The sequence below is a fragment of the Diorhabda sublineata genome, chromosome 1 (assembly GCF_026230105.1).
Source record: "Diorhabda sublineata isolate icDioSubl1.1 chromosome 1, icDioSubl1.1, whole genome shotgun sequence".
Lineage (NCBI taxonomy): Eukaryota > Metazoa > Arthropoda > Insecta > Coleoptera > Chrysomelidae > Diorhabda > Diorhabda sublineata.
In genome coordinates, this window is record NC_079474.1 from 18938516 (window position 1) to 18958810 (window position 20295).

At 30.9% G+C, this 20295-nt stretch overlaps 1 protein-coding gene across 1 annotated transcript in view; it reads right to left on the reverse strand.

Annotated features, from left to right (window-relative positions):
- Window positions 1–1144: 1144 nt before the first annotated feature.
- Window positions 1145–20295, reverse strand: part of LOC130449549 (ras-related and estrogen-regulated growth inhibitor-like protein) — a 45984-nt gene continuing 26833 nt past the window's right edge. The window contains exons 4-5 of the mRNA XM_056787442.1: window positions 8429–8685; window positions 1145–4661 (exon numbers count right to left, since the gene is read on the reverse strand). Of these exons, the coding sequence (XP_056643420.1) occupies window positions 4344–4661; window positions 8429–8685 (575 nt within the window). The 3' untranslated portion in view covers window positions 1145–4343. The remainder of the gene's footprint in view (window positions 4662–8428; window positions 8686–20295) is intronic.

Genomic DNA, 20295 nt, shown 5'->3' on the forward strand with positions numbered 1-20295 from the left:
ATATATATATATATATATATATATATACTATTATAAGACACTCATTAAGGAACCTATTAATAAAAAATTGTGAGGTAATTTTTTTTATAACGTTAAAAAAATTTATTAAGTTTATGTTTGGTGTTGATGCGCATCGTTCTTTTTGATATGAAAGCCCCAAAATTTTTTTTATATTGTAATATTTAGAATTTTGTAACATCCAAAATGGGCATTTAGATGTTTGTTTCTATTTTATTAAGTAAAGCATCTTGATTTTCGTTTAGATATCCAAGAAATGATGACGATAATCGTATTTTTAATTAGTTGATTGGAGAAGATAGACATTATAATATATACTATACAAATATGTAATTACAAGTCAATATAATCGGTGACAATGAAAATATAAATTGAAATGAATTTTCCAACAATTAAGACTTCAACCCACACATACAGTATTTGAATATTGAATTGAATACATTATTCTTTTCTAGAACTCTTTATGGCATAGGTGGGGAACCTGCGGCCTCCGCGAGGTTCTTGTGCGGATCTTTGCTACCTAGTACAAATTGGTAGAGTTCGTTTCAAACAACAAGTAGTATTTTGTACCAAAATAAGATAACCCTAATTTACCTCTGGTTTGTCGTGTATATAATCTTTGGGTTTGTCCTATTGAAGATTTTGGAGCACTTTTATCTCGCAAAGTGTATAGGTTTGTTCTACGTAGCTGCACTGGCAGAACTAGTTCAGGAAGTGTACACTAAAGCTCTCTGCACTATATCGTTCTTTGTATCAGATCGAACTCATGACCTGGCCTGCACTGGCACGTTCAGTACAGTTCTAGTGCAGATACCAAGAATGAACCTTATGATGGAGATGTAAGACAAAAATGAGGAACGTAGAAAAAGTATTTGCAGAAATCCTTGGATAACATCACTCAGGTTATTTGACTACACCATCACTCGAACCTCCCTTTTTGAGAAGCACTGGCTCCTCCATTTATTAACTTAAAGTTATTAACTTTATTAGTTACCAAGCAGTTATTAATGGCAAATAAGAAAAGTTCAATTATAGATAATTATTACAAAAACATGCCAAAACTATTGGGACATACGTTGAAGTAGTGTTGCTACCGTATATTTGGGATGTATTAAATGAAACTACATTTTTAAATAAATAATATAAATTTATTTTTCAACATGAATATGTTTTCTACTCTTATGATATATTTTTATAATACAAAAAACACATACATTCTGATATCACAGCCTTTTTCTTTAGCACACACAAGTATTTTTCATATATAACCTCCAAAGAGAAAGTTAAATCATTCGTTAAAATGTAATGAAAGTAATAATAAATATTGAAACAAAAAAAATCGATAATGAATTGGAGAAATGGTGAAAGTATGACGATATTGATGTGTTAGCTTAATTAAAATATATGATAATAGACGTCTTCACTGTTTTCCTTGAAGATTCAACCCAATAAAACACGAAACTTTGACCAAAACAGTATTTAAGTTATTGTTTTCGTGAATACATAATCAGAAAAAAATCGTAGTTAAATCTTCAAAATAATAAACAGTACATTCAAAAAGTAACTAACTGTTATTATAAACTTCCATATTCGATTTTTTTTTTCAAATTATTGAGAGAATTATTAATTAATTATTTTTTGAACATACTGTGGAAAGAAAATATGTAGCACCAGAAAGTAGATGCTATAACAACAAAACTATTTCCTAGATTACATCAATTCAATACAAATTAAGAAAAATTCCACTTTAGCGGATTCTGAAATAAAAAAATAATACAAAGAGATCAAAATATTGCAAAAATATTGATTATACTTAAACTAGTTTTTATTTGAAAAATATTCTAACAATACCAATTTTGTCAACCAACTAAATGTTGTAGTCAACAAATAAAATTCCATAAATTATTAAATACAATCAAAAATGTATGTTTTTTAAGGTTATGTACAGTAGAATGCCGAAAATCTAGACGTCATAAAACTTTCTAATATACGAGGGTGGGTCAATAAATGTGATACTGAACGTTCTAGGCGTTTAATTTGAGTATCTACACTTAAAATAATTCAGGAATAGGTGTTTACCAATTGAATATTGAAAGCGAGAGAGTTTTAAATTTCAAATTTAAACCTAATCGTGTAGTATGAATAAGATTATTTGGCGTTGTTTTACCACAAAACGTAATAGTGGACGAAACTTTGATTAATTACAATATACTAGACACCAAACATAAGTCAAAATAATCGTTTACTTGGGGCAAATATAATTAAAGGAGTCCAAAGTGGGTTTTTTTACCCAATAAAGTCCATTTTTTGGATATTATGCTAACTGTTAAAGTGAATTCAATGAGGATTTGGAACAAAAAAGTTTTTTTACACGAAGACAATCTAAGAGTGCAGTTTAGATGAAATCGCTTATAAATTTGTTCTTTATTAGCTCTTTACTCCATATTTAGTAGCGAGTGATAATTTTTTGTTCTAAAACCTGAAAAAAGTTAGTAAGATATTGAGTGTAGAAGGATGGTCCTAGAAGTACCTGTCCTAACCTAGAGTTGGCGATAGGTGCTTGAAAAATACCACTGTGTTAGAAAGTACACAATTTATACAACATATGTTTCAAGTTTGAAGACGCCACGTTGTTTAGTATTTGTTTGGTAGCCATTAATAGTGAATTTGTAAACATGGAAAAAGTTGGTGATCGTTTTGTGATACTCTGGGTGAGACGGCTCCTTTGTTATCAACAGCAAAATATCGGGTAGCAAAGTTTAAACAAGATCGTGCGACCTGTGAAGACCAGCATCGTAGTGGTCGACCAAATGAGGTGACGACTTCAGAAATGTTGAAGAAAATCCACAAAGCGGTACCGGATGATCGTCGATTGAAAGTGCGCGAGCTAGCAGACATAGTAGGCACTTCAAAAAGTGCAGCACATCGCATATTATCTGAAAATTTGCACAAGATGGGTGCCGCATTTGCTCACAATGGATCAAAAACAGCTTTTTGAAAATGTTTCCATCGAGTGTTTGGTAAATCGAATTTTTGCTCCAGTTCATAACCTTGGATGAAACGTAGGTCCATCACTTCACAACCGAAACAAAGGAATAATCAAAACAATGGATTGAAAAGGGAGAACCGGCTCCAAAGAAGACAAAGATCATTCCATCCACAGGCAAAGTCATGGCGGATGGAAAAAGGAAAAAAATTAAGAAAAAACTGCCTCATTTGGCTAAGAAGAAAGTCCAGATAATGCTCCAGCTCACACATTCGTTATTGCAATGACCAAAATTAATGAATTAAAGTTTGGATTGCCACCTCATGCACCTTATTAGCCAAATTTGGCCCCTCGGTTTTTTTTCTGTTACAGACTTGAAAAAGACTTGATGTCGGCAGTTAATGGCTATTTTGAGGAGCTGGACGATTCTTATTATAAAAGGATATCGTACTTATTGAACATCGCTGGGAAACATGTATGGAGCTAAATGGATTTTATGTACAAAAATAAATAGATTTTTTCCTAAAATTCTTGTTGTTTTATTTGTTGGACCAGGTACTTTTGGAACCATCCTCGTAAGTCTCTTAAAACGGTACGAAAGCCATTCAGATTTATTCGGTAACAAGATAATTACAAAAAATGATGAAAATATCATTGAATATGGCAGGGTAGTAGACAAAATTAGCTAATGGACAGTTGAATAACTGTGAATTAAAAAAAATTTGAAGAAACGATCGATTAAATGTGTAAAACTTTCCCTCGGAGATGACCTTGATTAAGGTTTCCAGATTATGACAGTAAAAGTTACAAATATGTTGAAATCGGTTTTAATGATAATATGCCAATGAAAAATTCAAAATCTGCTATAAAACTGATTTTTTTTATCTGAGCTAAAGATTAATAATCATCTATCGAGATTTTGGGCTTGCTACTGTTACATGCTACCCTTGTATACCTTAAAGGTATTTTTATATACATACATGTCCGTTAAATTAAACAGAAAATGAGGGATATTTCAAATAAATAGTTAATACTAATTTCTGCTCACTGTCGCCAAAGTTCCAGTGCCACTTGTTAAGTGTCAGTCAAAATCCTCATTTTCTGGAATCGAAAATTTTTCACAACATTTTGTGCTGTATGACACTCTAAAAAGTGTCAAAAATAACGAAAAAGAAAACACATTCCTTTCATGTGCATATCACAAAGTTCCAATAAGTCATTCACGCGTATATACAATAATATCCACGGCTCCTTATAAAACTAAGAAGTCTACAAAAAAAGTCTTGATGGCTCCAAAAAAAAAAAGTTAACGAGATTCTAATTCTTCTTTTCCTGTTAGTCAAAGCGAAGCAGTGGCGGTAAAATTCTGTCTCCTTCTGAGTACTCTAGATTTGTATAAATCCGATTTGTGACATACAACCACTGTGCCTCCTTGACTTGGACTGGGTACTTTATTGTTGTTACCGGTACCTATCAGAGTACCGATCATTTTGGATACCGAAAATTTTCTTGTTTTATGAGACGTCTGCCCCGAACGGCATTCGTTTAAGATCGTGTCGAATGCTGTGTAGATACTAGAGGAGTTTTCTGCTACCGATACTTCGAAAAATTGACAATTATTTTGGATTGCCAAGGTACGGCCTTCCATTTCCTCGACCTGCAACAACAGAAAACAATATTTAAAAAAAGAAACAATCGGATATTGGGTTATCAAGTGCAATAGTGTGTCGATATTTATGCTGCACTATTTATATACACTCGTGAGCAGCTCAGGAATTCGCAAGTCACTCGCAAAAGAGCTGAACACGAATTGTATTAACTTGAAAGTCGCAAAAAGCCTATATGAACTATGTTGAACCTATGCAAAGGACAAGGTTAATAGAAATCAAAATTACGTTCATAATATTGTTAAATATCTAAAAGGTAGTTATTGTACATTTGGGAATTTATATTAACATAAATTTGAAACACAATCCGTATGATTAAAGAAATTGTTTACTATAAGGTGGAGACTCTGAAAGAAAATATACTCTCACTGAGAAATCGCACAAGTTCGAGTAAAGAAAAATAATTGGAACCATGAAAAAGCGTTATTAGGATTAGGGGAGGAAACACTAAATATTGATAGGTTACTTTCAAATAAATTGTTATTTCAACTAATTGAAATTTGTATTTTCTTTACTGTTAATTATAACCTTTTTTCTTTACCAAGAAAATAGCTCAATACCAACATAGACCACTCATTATAAAGGTGAGACCAGTGGTTTTGAGATGCAAAAATTGGAAAAGGACGGCGACTGTGCGACTTTTTTGGAGACAAGTGTATACACTAAAGTGCACTAAAGGTTGAAAATCTTTCCACTAGTTTTCGTATGACACGCTCACGTCATCTGTCACTTTAAAGTTATGTTTCATTGAAGAACCGAACGTAATTCTAATTATTGATAGTTTTATGTATTATGGCAAAATACAATTTTATGTTCTCTGGTAAGTAGAGGATTCTTACTCCTTTTCTGCTTCATGAAAAAATTATATAACGGTGATATAGTAATGCTGATTCATTTTTTAAGAGATTGTTAATGTCTCTATTATCCAGATTTTGTATTGGAGATTTTAGACCGCGAGAGTGCGACTTAAATCGATTTCTTTGCTCACGAATTTATATATCAATAATTAAACCATAATACCTCGTTCTAAAAATGAATTCAACTCGATATTATATCCGAAGCTAATTTTCCACTTTGATTGACATTCATCAAAACAAAAATCAGTAGAATAAAGTTTGTTGATCTGTAATTTTTAAAAAAAATCTCTTTGATATATCTACTACGCGATAATTTCAAATATTGCCAATGTTAAACCTTCACTTACTCAGTTTAATGGCATTTGACATTGAAATTTTTAGTATAAATAATATATTTAGCAAAACATTCATTGAGATTTGATTCATGTGTTTGGAAAATAATTTTAATGGTTTTGATATATAAATAAAAGTATTATCAATACCGATACTGCAGCTTTGAAACTATATTTTACATTCACTATTTATTATCTTATAAAAACGTTTGATCATTGTTTTATCTGCATTATTGAAAAAACATTAACTATCTCACTAACTATTTACAAGATTTTATATATATGCAAACAGTATTTCACATATTATCTCACGACACTTAAAAATAATTTAAAAGTATTGAGTATTGACAAAAACTGTCAAAATATACAGTTTTAAGAAAATGTACACTTCCGTTAAATGAAAACGCATCCTGTCATTGTCAGTGACAGATAATTCAATAATGCCACCTTAGTTAACTGAAATTCAGAAAGCTGCCAGTATTGCCAAATTGGAAGATGGCTGGCCTATCAGGAGACTAGCTTGACGCGAGTACCGTAACTTGAATGAAGAACCGATAGTTTTGTAAATACTTACCTGATATTGGTAAACATGGCAACAAATGTGAAGTAAAAATCTGTTCCAAGCCTTGTGTGCTATTTTAATGAACAGAAGTGTACTTTTTATTTACCCCTATGAAACCACAAATACTTCATATAATCCCAGTGGTAGATATAATGCAATGGCAATTATGTAACAACGTGGAATATCCATTAAATGTAATATTCCATTAAATGTAATATTCCATTAAATGTAATATTCCATTAAATGTAATATAATACATACAATTTATTGGAAGTTTTCTCTGTACATATCAAGCACTCTCAAATTTCGTCATCTTCTATAAAGGTGCCATTTCATGTTGACGCACGCCGCTGGCTTGGAACGTCAAATGACGCCATGTGGTACAATTTTAATTGGAGCGCCATCTTAAATTAATGGAGCGTCAAAACTAAACATTGTTCAGCTTTTTAAATCGGATAATATAGCGCAAAACTTAACCTAAATTATCAGCTATTTACTAATGTAATAGTGTAATGAAAAGTGTAATGAACTACAAGGTAAATATTTAACGCACACTATATGTTTATAGGTTAACATACTATTGACAGAAGTGGTATATTTTGTTGTTTTGAAGCTTGACGCTGCGTTAATTTAAGATGACGCTTCAGTCAAAATTTTACCACGCGACCTTATTTGACACTAAGCCAGGGTCACACGTTAACATGAAATTGTACCTTTAGGGTAATTATCATATTGTAATCTATGCAAAAAGCTTTTCATGTTTGATGACTACATTTTTCGTATTGTTATAAAATTGCGAATACTACAATTAAAAATTATTTTTAAAATTTTGTTGTTTTTTATTTGATAAGTCATTTTTTAGTGAATTTATTCTCGATTATATTACTCTAAACGAGAACATTTTATTTGTATTCCTACTTAATTACAATATGGCGGACGAAACGGAGGTAATAAATTGGCGGGAAATGATAAAATTAGTCTAGAGTATGTGCACAGCTGAAAATAGGTCTCTTCTGTTTAGAAATAAGATCATTTCGAAATGCTATTGGAACATTTCTTGTAGTCTTATATCTCATTGCAGGTATTCAAAATAAACTGAGAAATCGGAATTTAAAAACAGGAATTCAAGTTACCTAAGAATACAGAGTGTTTAACTTCATCATATACTTGATCGACTCTGGATTTTTTTAACACTATAATATGATGCTTCTAAATGTTCTTGATTTTAGGTCTCTTCTCTCTCAAAATATGATATTCTGATAAAGACTGAAGTTAAGTCGAAACGTGAATTTTTTATCAATCTTTGAAAAATTATTGAAAAAAAACTAATTTTAAAACAGAAGAGGCCTAAAATCAAGAACATTTAGAAGCATTAATATATGAAAAGGTCTAAGAAATAAGAAATCAAAGAAATTTATTATAATACCTTGACGTTACGTCTGAATAATATTTAGTCATTTTATTGAAAATATTTTATTTTAAATTAATTAAGATGTACAAATATACGAATAAAATGTGAAAGTATATCACGTAATAAATGTTTCATGTAAAATTTTGGGATAAAAGAATTTGTTGCGTTACAGTTTCCAAAAAGCAATGGGCTTAATCATCTTAGCGGAAAATAAACAAATTATTGAATGAAATATGTGATATTTTAACCCAATTTCCATGCCCGCTTTTCACGATTGTTTGGAAAATATTAAACATCGTTCATGGTTATGCAAATGACATAAATTCCATTTAAACACTCTTAATCTTAATCTTGGTGTACTTTTACTTTAACGTTATACAAATTAGGCCGTCAAATGACCAAAATAAAAAAGAAGAATATTTTTATACTCTATGGTTGTGTGATTAAGTTCTGTGTTTGAGAGATCATCGATTTTTTACGTTAATTACTTTAAAAGTCACAAAGTCTCATTATCGTTAAGGTTGGTAGTACTGTATAGAAATTGACAACAATGACAAAGTAATTTGATAAAGTAGGAAATATTGAGATTACTGACCTGTCGTAAATGCTCGAGATCCGCTTTATTTCCAAGAAGTATCGTCGGCATTTGGCTCCTCAAGTGTAATACTTTTTGTAGCATATCGCTGGCTTGGGTAAAAGAATTTCTGCAAGTGATGTCGTATACGACAACACTAGCGTCAGCCCAATAGATGGCTTCCTCAGGAAAAGCTTGGATGTCACAGCTGCAAACATCAACAATCTCTACTTCTAAAGCTGAATTGTTCAATGTTAACGTTTGTCGATAAAGGAGATCTGAAACAAAAAAACGAGGTTGTAAGAATTTCAACCGAGATACCTATTCGTTTTGTATAATATTAAATGTCAAAATAACCTCATTGCTTAAAATGTCCCTCATATTTATACTATTTTTAAAGTCTGGCAACGTTGTTCGATTGTACTTGCTATAAGCATAGCAATTTATTGTAAATACTTGTAATTCAAAAACAGGAATTAGAGTGTATTTTTTGTTTGTTTTAAAGGTTTTTTAATGTGTTTTCATTCAGAATATATCCATTTGTTATTTATTTAGATTTCGTTGACAAATCCATATTGCAAATAATGAGAAAAATTTCCATATTTTGATTGGGAGATTCGTGAATCCATCAATGTATATTTGTTGTTTACAAATACAAAAGCAATTACGGAAACTGGATATTTAAATTATTACTATTTCTGGTATTGGTATTTTCCATATTTACACCTAGGAGCCGTTGACCTGTATACCTCTAAATTATCTCTTCTATTTTGACTCTTAACATACTCAAGCGACAAGCAACGGTTCTTCAGATAAATAAACCTACAGTGATATTTTTAATCTAATAATCAAATACTCTCAGCAATTATAAAGCACAAACACAGAATGTCAAAACGATTTTTTGATGAATCCGCTTGAGGAAATCGTCTGAACTTGTGAATTAAAAGAAAAATACATTCATACCAATATTTTTCTCTGTTAAAATGTCAACAGGATGTTTATGTCATGAAAATGTTTGAAAATAGAAAAAGAAGAAGCGCAATTGATGAATTCAACTAATTGCGTCATAAAGAAAATAAATTCATAGAGGTTTCATTTCTTAAATAGTTACGTGAATATCAAATATTAGACAATGGGGGTAATTTAAAAAACTAGATAATGCGATTTTACCAATCTAATATACTTCAAAATAACTAAGATCAAACTGGAAATCTACTATGAGCAGTAATAATGAATAATAGATATTGATCCTCAGTACTAAAAACCTTTTTATTCTATGGTTCTTAATATGTCAAATGTCATAATTCAACATATGAAATAAATATATGAACAAAACGTTTTTTCTATTGAAAATGGAGATATTTATAAGTTATGAAATTAATAATTTCATTCTCGTCTTTCTAATATTATTTGTATAAAGTATCTATCTAAGAAAGTAGGGCATTGCTGTCAGCTGGGTTTGCAAATGGATAAACACGTGGCTGATGTTGTCGAGACCTATTTTTCATTATTATATCTTTTTTTGTGTAGGATTTCTTTCTGATATCATGAAATTTTGTTTTTCGAGCTATATATATATAGTTGAAGAATATTCCAGCATTTGCGTATAATTTTAAAACCGTACACAATATATTAAATTTAATAATGTGAAAGTTTTCTTTCGTTTAAATTTGGCAAGTAACTCAAATAAGAATGTGTTACTATAAAAATAACCCTGAAAATGACGTTCTCAGACGTCGGTCGTCGTGTACATTCATTAATTTTTTTGGCTGTGAAAGTTGTAATAATATCGAGAATAGTGAATAACGTTTATGGACCGCGGTATTTTTGAATAAACACCATAAAATACCAGGTGTGTTCAATTTTTTTCGTTGGTTAGTTAATTCCACATCATATTTATAGTATTTTGATTATTTATATAAAATTAATAGTTCAATAAAGTTATAACCGAGAAACCAGTTTAGTACTTTCGAATTCTATACAATTATTGTCATATTTATAACACATGGAGTCAAACGAATCATATTTTGTGCAGACGAGATATAAATATTTTTTTTCGTTGACCTGAAAGTACTTTATGGTAGCCACCTTTTCGTCGCTGTGGTCGCTATGATACGGTTTTGCTGAAAGATTCGTTTGGTAATCTAAGCAAACAACAGGGCCGGACTAGCACGCATACTAATCTATAGTCCTTCTATTCTTGGAATTGATTTTTATAAAAAATAATCAATTACTTCTTTATTTTCGATAGTTTCATTTTCTTAAATACCCCAATTTTTATGTGTCATTAAAAAGCTAGAATATTTCATTTGTTTGCTTAAAATTTTCGACTTTGGGTCTAAAAAAAGAAATTTCATAATATTCTGTATATAATATCCTTAGAAACGGCTGAATCAGTACGGCTCTGCAGTTTGTTTACAAATTTCTGATCGAATCTTTCATAAAAGTATGTAGAAGTCGACGAAAAACTCTCTATCGACTCGCCTATTTGCTTGCGTCAGCTATCACTTGGAAAACTGGACTAAAATAGTCAGTTTTACGTTTTTTTATTTATAATTCTGATAGTATTGACAATAGTATGAGTGAAGATTTCTAACAATAATGTGGTCACTATAAGATGTTATATTAGGTAATTACGTAATAACTTAAGACAGAAGGTCCCTTAAGTAGGGACTGAATAAATAATTTTTATTATGGATCTGACAACTTTATACGGTAGAAAAACTGAATTGCGAGACTTGGTTTTTAGCTTGACGGTTATGTTGGAAAATTTTCAGATAGTCCTCGTACAATATAACGAAGTAAAAACATTTTTAACTCTAAATTTAAAGCCGTATTAGATTGTTGACGCTTATAAACAAAAAAATGTATTTTCTCTCTTTATTACTGTATTTTTAGATTTTCCAGACTAAAAGACATGTATTTATTTACACTAAACGATTTTTCTTCATTAAATTTTTTAAGGAGAGACAAGTTGGATAAGATGATTGTGAAATTAGTCAGAATTGGCGTGAGATTCAATATTCTCGGCCAAATATCTATATTTATTTACGTTGATACGATATACCTCATATTTTTTCAACAACGGATTACTTACAATAATATTATACTTTTATTATTTTAATTTTTGTTATATAAAGAGAAATAAGTCGATCTAAGACATATCAGGGGATATTCATATTTAATGCATATCCAGTAACTGGGGAAATTGGGGACACGTCCGTATTGTTTCTGTCACTTAAATTAAGCGCGCGAAATTTAACAACATTTTTTTACAGTTTCTTTTTGATTTTCGCTCATTTTTACATTCACAAACTAAATATATTTCACTGTAACAACAACTATAATAACCGATGCCGTTATAAATTAGTCATTATTTATATACATACACAACAGATCTTTGAATATACATAAGTGTATGTGTAATAATACTCGACGCTTATTGGCTGTTTTGAAAAAAATCAAATGAGCAACTATTCATATTTAATAAAATGTTAACGTTCAATTTAGCAAATTTTATGCATTGTTTTAGTTCACAATTAATTGAGTTAAGATTTTTAAGCATAAATACATGTGGAATGGGAGTCAATAAATTTTAATTTCAATATAGACGCGGGAGTCTTCTTAAATAAACATTTCTTGTGAACTTGTCATTTTTTATAATACTTAAGGATTCAAATAGTTTCTAACATAACAAAATATCGTCTGGGGACAATCGAAAAGATCTACGGACTTGGTCAAATGTTGGTCAAACACAAGACAACAACAATGGACTTACCGTTCGTATATTGATTTCACGGACACGTTCCTGTAACCCTTTTTATTGACATTGACATTCAATTTGTATGTGTGGTCGTTTTGAAATATACTTTCAAAAGTTCTATTCCTTTTTACTTTGAATTTAAACCAAGACAAAGCTCCTTCATATTTATCCTTATCTTTTTTTTCATCCTATTCTCCACGTTTTTCACTACTCCTCATATTTCTTCACATATTTATCAATCTGATTCAATCTTTCTCCATTCACTCACTTCTCTATATAACCAGTAGATCCAGAAGTTAGACCAAAGACATCAAAATGCGAAACATCTTTTTTACCATGGGCACAAAGATTTTCATAACAGCTATTAAATTATTTGAATGATATTAGAGATGAAGGACATGAATAAATGATCAAAATTATTTCATTGAAGAAAATTGTAAAACATCCAAAAACAAAAGAGGTAATATTTACATAGGGCAGACGTCTCAATATTTACAAAATAGATTAAAAGCTCATCACAACTATGAAAAAACTTATTGAAACAGAGTCAATTACAAGAAAATTTTCAGAAATGGTTCATATATGAAGAAACTACAAAATTGTCAATGATAAAAAGTCATAAAATTCGTAAATTTATATCATAAATTTCAATGCAACTATGAATAGTTTAATTGAAGGTTGGTACTTAATTTTGAGATATGACAACTAAGGATAAAAAAATCAGTGTGGTTAAAAATAGATTTTCATTATGATATTCATGTTTTTAGGTGATCTATTCATTAATATAACTATGAAAACTGTCAGTATCAAATTATATTTTAATAAAACGGCAATAGCGACAAGATTTTTTATCTATTTTAGAACTAATTTTTAATCAAAATAGACGTAAAATAAAGATAATTTTCAACAAAAACATATAAAAAAGGTCTACGTAATAAATGATTCCCCATATAACATTATACAATGTAATAAGTTTAAAGTTAGTCGCTTAACTGTTTTGATAATGATCGTTTTCGATTCTAATAAGTAGGATATTGAGTTTATTACAATTTAAACTGGTACATCAGAAGCAAAATTGGTTCAAATGTTTACGTAGAAACCGACAAATGTATTAATGTACGTTTCCTTTAATATAAATTTTTTAATTCCACCACAAAGGTTTTAACGAAGTTATGTACGGGTATTTTTGGATCGTCTTCGTTCCGACATCAAACTGCATTCCTCGACGTAGATCCAAATCTCGTCCTTTTATACAATAGTTATATAAATAGTAACCGCTACTAATGAACGAAAGAAGACGCGCCGTTCTTATTTTTGTTGTATACACAATTTTTGAAGTATTTTAAAAACAAAAATTTAAGTGATCTCGTTATTTTTACTCAGCTGAAGCTAACCGGCTTCCGTATTTTCGTAGCTCTAAATTCTTATGTTGTAATACACTCTTTATTTCTTTTTGGTGCAAAAAGATTCAGTTTAAATTTCATCATAATCTCTCCAAGAATTTATACGAATTATATAAGAACATTATTCATATACACCGCCATCTATGAAGGATTAGCGCAACTCATTGTACTTACAAATACCAATATTTAAAATGTATTAATATCTTATATAGAGAAGTAAAAAAATATAGATTAAATTATTCATAAATGAATTCGTTATATCAAATTTTATTCTTATTACATTAATGTTAAGTAGTAATAAACAATTTAAATTGCTTAGACATCTACGAAAAAGTAGGCAACCATCAACAAATTATTTCATGGTTAAAATTGTGATTAAAAACATAATAATGTCTTATAATAATTAATAAATAACTTTTAAGATCGTTACTGATTTGTTTCAATTTAATTCAATCATTTTTAAATATATTACAGTAATTTAAAAAAACAAGTAATGAAAACTGCGTCGCCATCTTTGAACAAATATGAGGATTATTATTGACATCATTGGTCCAGTTTTATTTTCAATGACAAATTATATCAACAAATGATGGTTTCAGTTGTTGTATTTGATAGATAAGTAAACGTTTCCTTGTATCTTGATTGAATAAAATTTAAAATGCTTTCAACATGAAACGTTTTCAAAACTTCCTGACAAAACAAAAAGTTGCCAAAGGCCATATCCAGACAGTGAACCAAACGGCAAACATGTTTAGGTGTCAGATGATTAAATACAATTAGTGAAACACACTGAAACTATGTAATACTAATAACCTTCAAGTTGATTTTCATAGAGGCCATTCGAGTTCTATTTCTGATTAAAAACGAAATAATTATTTTCCTGATAAATTACCACGATTTACATAAGTAATTACAGTTTTGAATTTATTTAATGTGAAATTTGTTTATCAAACAGTTTGTATGATGCATAATATATTTTTGTCTTTAAGGCAAAATGGAAATGATTTGAGAATGATCGGAAGGGCGAATTTATTTGTGACAAATCTGACAGATACACACGCACACACAGCGCCATTAAAAAGTGTTAGTGCCATCTTTTAATTAAGGAATAAATTAGCTTTATTAAAATTGGAATTATGGTTTTCTTTTTTATTATCGGTGGGTTGCTTATATTCGCGAAAACTGCGATACCTGTTAATTTCTTTCAAACTTCAATAGAGATGAAGAACAGAATACAAACTATTGTGTTGTTTTCTAAATAATAGAAAGTGTTGAAATTTCCGTTTAAATAGTGAAATGATATTAAATATATAATATATTAAATTTATGATCCATTTGTATCGGTAGAATATCTTCAAATCTGATTTTAAAATCATCAGGCAGGGCAATCGAATGTTGAACGTATGTCTGAATATCTTCATCAATGCATTCTACGTGCGACAAGTTTGAAAAAAGTGAAAATTTATTGAACATATCTGTCAAATACGCGATATTTACTTTGAAATTGATGAGGTTTTTTTTATACTTTCCAGAAACTCTAAGACTGAGTCAACAGCAATCGTTGGAAGCTTTCTTATGCAAATAAGCGTGTTTTCAATGCATTGCTTTTTATTTTATTAACTGCATTAATTACAAATTGATACGATTGGTGCAATCTAACACTCAAATTTTTAAGATGGCTTATAGACCCACGATATCGCTGAGTCACGGCAGGAGCTCCATCTATTGTCACAGATGGAGTGGAATAGATTTTTCCAGGACAGGACTCGACGCGTTGTCCTTCACAAAAAGATGTCTTGATCCAAAAAGTATAAACAGAAGCTTTCGTCTCACAGGGCTAAATGGAACTAAACTACAATCATAAACACTGAAGGAATAATTCACTGTTAAAGTATAATAAATTATAAATGAATAGAAACTATTATTTTTGATTTATAAGCCACCTGGTCGACCTTTGCTTCACAATATGAAAGAGAAATTTGTTAAAGTGTTTTATTTAAAAATTTAATGAATGGATGATGGGGTGGGCAAAAACTTTTGACCGGTATTGTATGTATAATGTGTGCACCATTTTGTTAGCTTTTAATTTTTTTCTGTAGCTATTATACACTAGCCGTCTCGGGTTAAGTATAAACAAGGACGAGTCATGTATTTTTTTTTCTATAAAATTGGAACTGAATGTAAAGTTAAAAAAATATATGGATAATAAATTGATCTGGCCTTGATGTCCATTCGCAAAAATTTGGAATATGTTCAGTTATGAAAGAAGTACTGTGTAAAATAGGTCGAAAAATATTTATAGGTCGAAGTCATCCATTACATAAATGAGTTTTTAAGATATCTTAATAAAATATATTGCACCTTTTGGTTTATTTTAAGCGTTAGGTACTTAAATCTAGGTGACTGTATGTATATATTTTCAACAGGTTTTGTTTATTATACATATAGTCTACAATATCCAGAATATCTATTAGATTGACTAGTACGAGTCGTGACTAATGTTTTAGGTATTTTCTGCGATTGATGAAATTTGTTTTTGACTGCCTTAGATTATACTAACTGTATAACATATTTCATAATACTGTTCATTAGAAAAAGTCGTTTAGGATCTAGTTTGATTGAGAACACGCGTTAATCAAAAATAAATGTAAGCCAAAATAATATTTTTGAATTTTCACGCGTGCCAAAATTTATCTACCTGAATCCCGAAGGTATTTTGCAAATTAAACCGAAACTAAAGCATAATTTCGATTTTTTGGTATTAAGCAAACATAGTAATGAGTTACAACAAAAAAATAATATAAAACCTGATACAGAATTAATTTCGATAGTTGAAATACGATGCATGTTTGATATATTCCCGAGTTCCAAATAAAAACTTTGTTTAAAATTGATTTTATACAAGTAAATAAACTTTTTATGTTTACATCGTTTTAATTATGTATTCAAGTTGAAAAAAGCTGGTTATATTTCAAAATACGGGGTGTGGCTAACAACACTGATGATATAAAACATTTTACCTTGATCACCTTCAATATACACCCCTTCTCTATCTCTACATCGCTCCATAAGAAACTACAATAGTTCGAAACAATGCAGGAAGTCTTCCTCTGTAGGAAGTCTAGCATTAGCATGTTGTATTTGGTTGAAGTTTATTTACCAAAGAAAAATAGTTAACCAAAACAATGATCAGTGCGTGATCCGCACGTGAACATCTCGGGCGAAACGCGGCGCTTCATCGTTATTGGTCCATCCAAATAAACAGCCGCGTGAGAGGAGCGAGCGCCGTATCGCTGAAGAAGCCGCTAGATCAGGTGTAGTACAGTTTTGGTTTATTTTTTTTTTGAACCTTTAGAAACCTCTTTACGTGCGGAATGAATGCGTACACTTTGTGCATGTCAAAACTTTGAATGAGGAAAGCGCCCCGAATGTGAAACATCTTCAACAATTTCTCGCCGGTTAAACCACTCAGAAACACGTGGACGCGATAAACATTCATTGCGATATACGTCTGTTTCAATAAATTATAAGTTTCAGTTATTCCAAGATTCATGTGAAATTTCACAACAATCGATTGATTTACTTTTACATCGATAATTTCCACGACAAAACAAACAAAGGTAACAGCTACACTGGTTTGTCTACAGATACGGTCCAAGTTCCTCCAAAGAATCCTGAAGGCTCGAAGAGAGGTCTACAGACAATTTTCCATCGTTAGAGATCTAGTGGAAAGACTCGACATGGGTTTAAACATCTTTTCATTGTTAGATAAGTGATTTTCAAAGTAGTCTAAGTGAACCCTTTACACACAAATTTCCATCTTTAGATCAGTGATTCTTAAACTAGTAGTAGTGAGCCCCCCAGAGGTCCCTGAAGGTTCGAACGTTGGTCTACATACAAATTTTCATCGTTAGTTTTGGGAATTTGGACGTAGTTGCAGTGGGTCAGTAATTTCAGTTTCAAATTCCACGAGAAAAAAAAATTTTGACCAACTCTGATTTGACGGAATTATGAAGGCTTATTGTACTTCGAAAGCATTCCAGATAGGCGAGTTATCAATGTCGATGTATATAGTGGATAATAGATGCGAATATGGGGGGTTTTTATCGGATAAATATCCAGGTTTAGTTAACCCAGAGCTAGTTTTCTAACAAATACTGTGAAATAAGATCGATGAACTTGGTGGTATTAATTCCTAGTACAATTCGCATTCAAGCCTAAATGATGCTTTTACCAAAAGCTTGCTGAACGTAAAATTATAGAATATAGATGGGCTATACTTTTATTTAAGGTTCTTAAGAATTTGTTTTATTGTGCTTGATGAAGTCTCTGATTGATAGAAGTACAGGATAAGGGGAATTGATTCGCTCTGTGATCTGGTTAAAAATTTCCTCTTGAAACTATCAGATACGACATTGCGGATTACTAGATATATTGTCTTTGGTGAGAAAGTGGTAGCTCTCCAATGTCTCCTTATAAACTTTGGATAATAAACTCAGTTAGATGCGTAGTAATCCACTGATTGTTGAAGAGTTTTTTTGAAAAATATGTGCAATAAAATGTGATAATGACTTCAATAAAGACAAAAAGCAGTGCTTGGTACTTTTATCGTCATTTGAGCTTCATATTTCAGCACGGAAGACGATAAAATCAATGGAAATTTGGTAAAGACGACAACAAGTCAAGTTTTTTTAAACATACGTTAAAATTTTTATCACGACCTGCATATGCTCATGATTATGTAAAAGTCCTCAGTTGGAAAATCTGCCCCAAGAAGTGGTACTGTCCTTAATTGAAGTATGTATAATTGATACGGGGCGAACCATTAATATCAAGTCTGAAGTAATCAGATTTTTAGTGAAGCTAAATTGAGAAAATTAAGAAAAATGTGGAAAAGCTTGGAACAGCTTACAAAGTATATAGAGCAGTTATATGGTTATAATAACTCTAGAAACTAATCTGAAGAAAGCTGGGTGGATGCATCATTAAACAAGTCTAGGGGTTGTTGGTGGTATAGCAATGATCTAACCTCACAATATCGTGTATACTGACGATTTGAAAACATGATGTATTTAAAAATACTGATTGCAAATTGAATGTTTAACTGTTACTGTGTATATAGGGAAAATTGATTACTTGGCACGGGAAAACTTATTTACACCTGTCAAGAAAATATGAATTCGTTTCCAATACTTCTGTTTTCGAATGTTATTGGAATTAATGCATCTGTTTCTTAGAAGCTAAATAAAATATGTTTATTTCCGCAACATTTTACGTAGCGAGTTTTCATTCAAAAGTCTATTTGTTTTAGAAAAACTGAAATAAATATTATCACAAATCCTATGATCAATTGCTTTTGTTAACTGTGAATTGTTTTGTAAAATTTTGCAAATATTTTCAACAATGTTCTGTGAAATATCTGGCACGCAATTTCTATATTGTTTTGCAAATACACCGTAATTTTTTAAATCAAAATATGTTTCAAAGAAAATTGTTATTCATATAAATTTTTAGCAAATACATTACTTAAAAACCATTGGTAGATATTTGACTTGGCAACATAGCTAAGACCTTTTGGTGCTTTAAAACAGGTTAATCTTTTAACGCAATTTGTCACTTCAATGAAGTAGCTGGCAACATTGCCAATAGTATGCAATTTAGGGTGAAGTTTTAGTATAACCCCCGCTAATACTAGGCCAAGCAACGGGGCTGTATATAGGGTTTCGTGACACAAATCTTAACAGGTAGCGAGTGGTGCCAATCGATAGAGTAAGTTGCCCCCATCAAAACAGTATACTTTTAAACTGGAGAAAATCGCGCGTTTGTTTGTTATTAACAAAAAACTGTAAATTTTCGGACTTTTTTTGGTTTTTTATTTATAAATCCGAAAGATTTGTAGGAATCGTTATAGTTGTAATACAAAAGTTGTAGAGAATTGAATAACGAAGAAAATGAGCTGTCGCGCGACTTCGTAGCTTGATTAGAAGCTGAGAAAACCCGGAAAAACTGGAAAATTCTCTCTTTTTTTTAAAAATTCATATCTCCGTCAATTTTTGACGTGGAGAGCCGAATCTTCGCAGAATGATAGAAGAACACATGCGCTTTATGCATGCAAAACCCTGTAACTGTGCGATTATTAGTTTTGCCGTAACGGTTGTTTAAACAAATTAACTCGAAATTTTCCCGAGTCTCCTAGTGACACACGGATCGTTTAAATTCAATTTTGAAAACGGATTTCGAAAGAATGCGACCTCAGCTACACAATGTATATTCTGATTTTTCGAAAAAAAAAAGAAAAACTGTTTCAAATCCGACGTCAAAGATGACCGTTTTTCTTCGCGCGCCGCGAAATAGTCGAAGAGTGGGGGGAGCAGAGGCGGAGGAGAGCAGCGCATATATAGTAATAGCTGCGCGCTGCTTGTAGCATGCTGCCTCATTCGTTTTTAATCTTAGAATTTCTTTGCTATTATTTCATAAATCTCACTGATTTTTTTTACGATTGTTAAATAAAATATATGACGTTCGGATTTTTGATAAATTTTTTCGTAAAATATAATTCCTTACGGTATGAAACACGTCATTGTATTTGAATTATTTCTCATTTCGGAGCATCCAATGATCATCTTCCGCGTTTCTTTTTCGGGTCTTCTCTCTCTGTCCCTCTTTGTCTCTGTCTGTCTTTCTCTCTCTCTAAGATTTGTGTCACGAAAAAATCCCCGTTG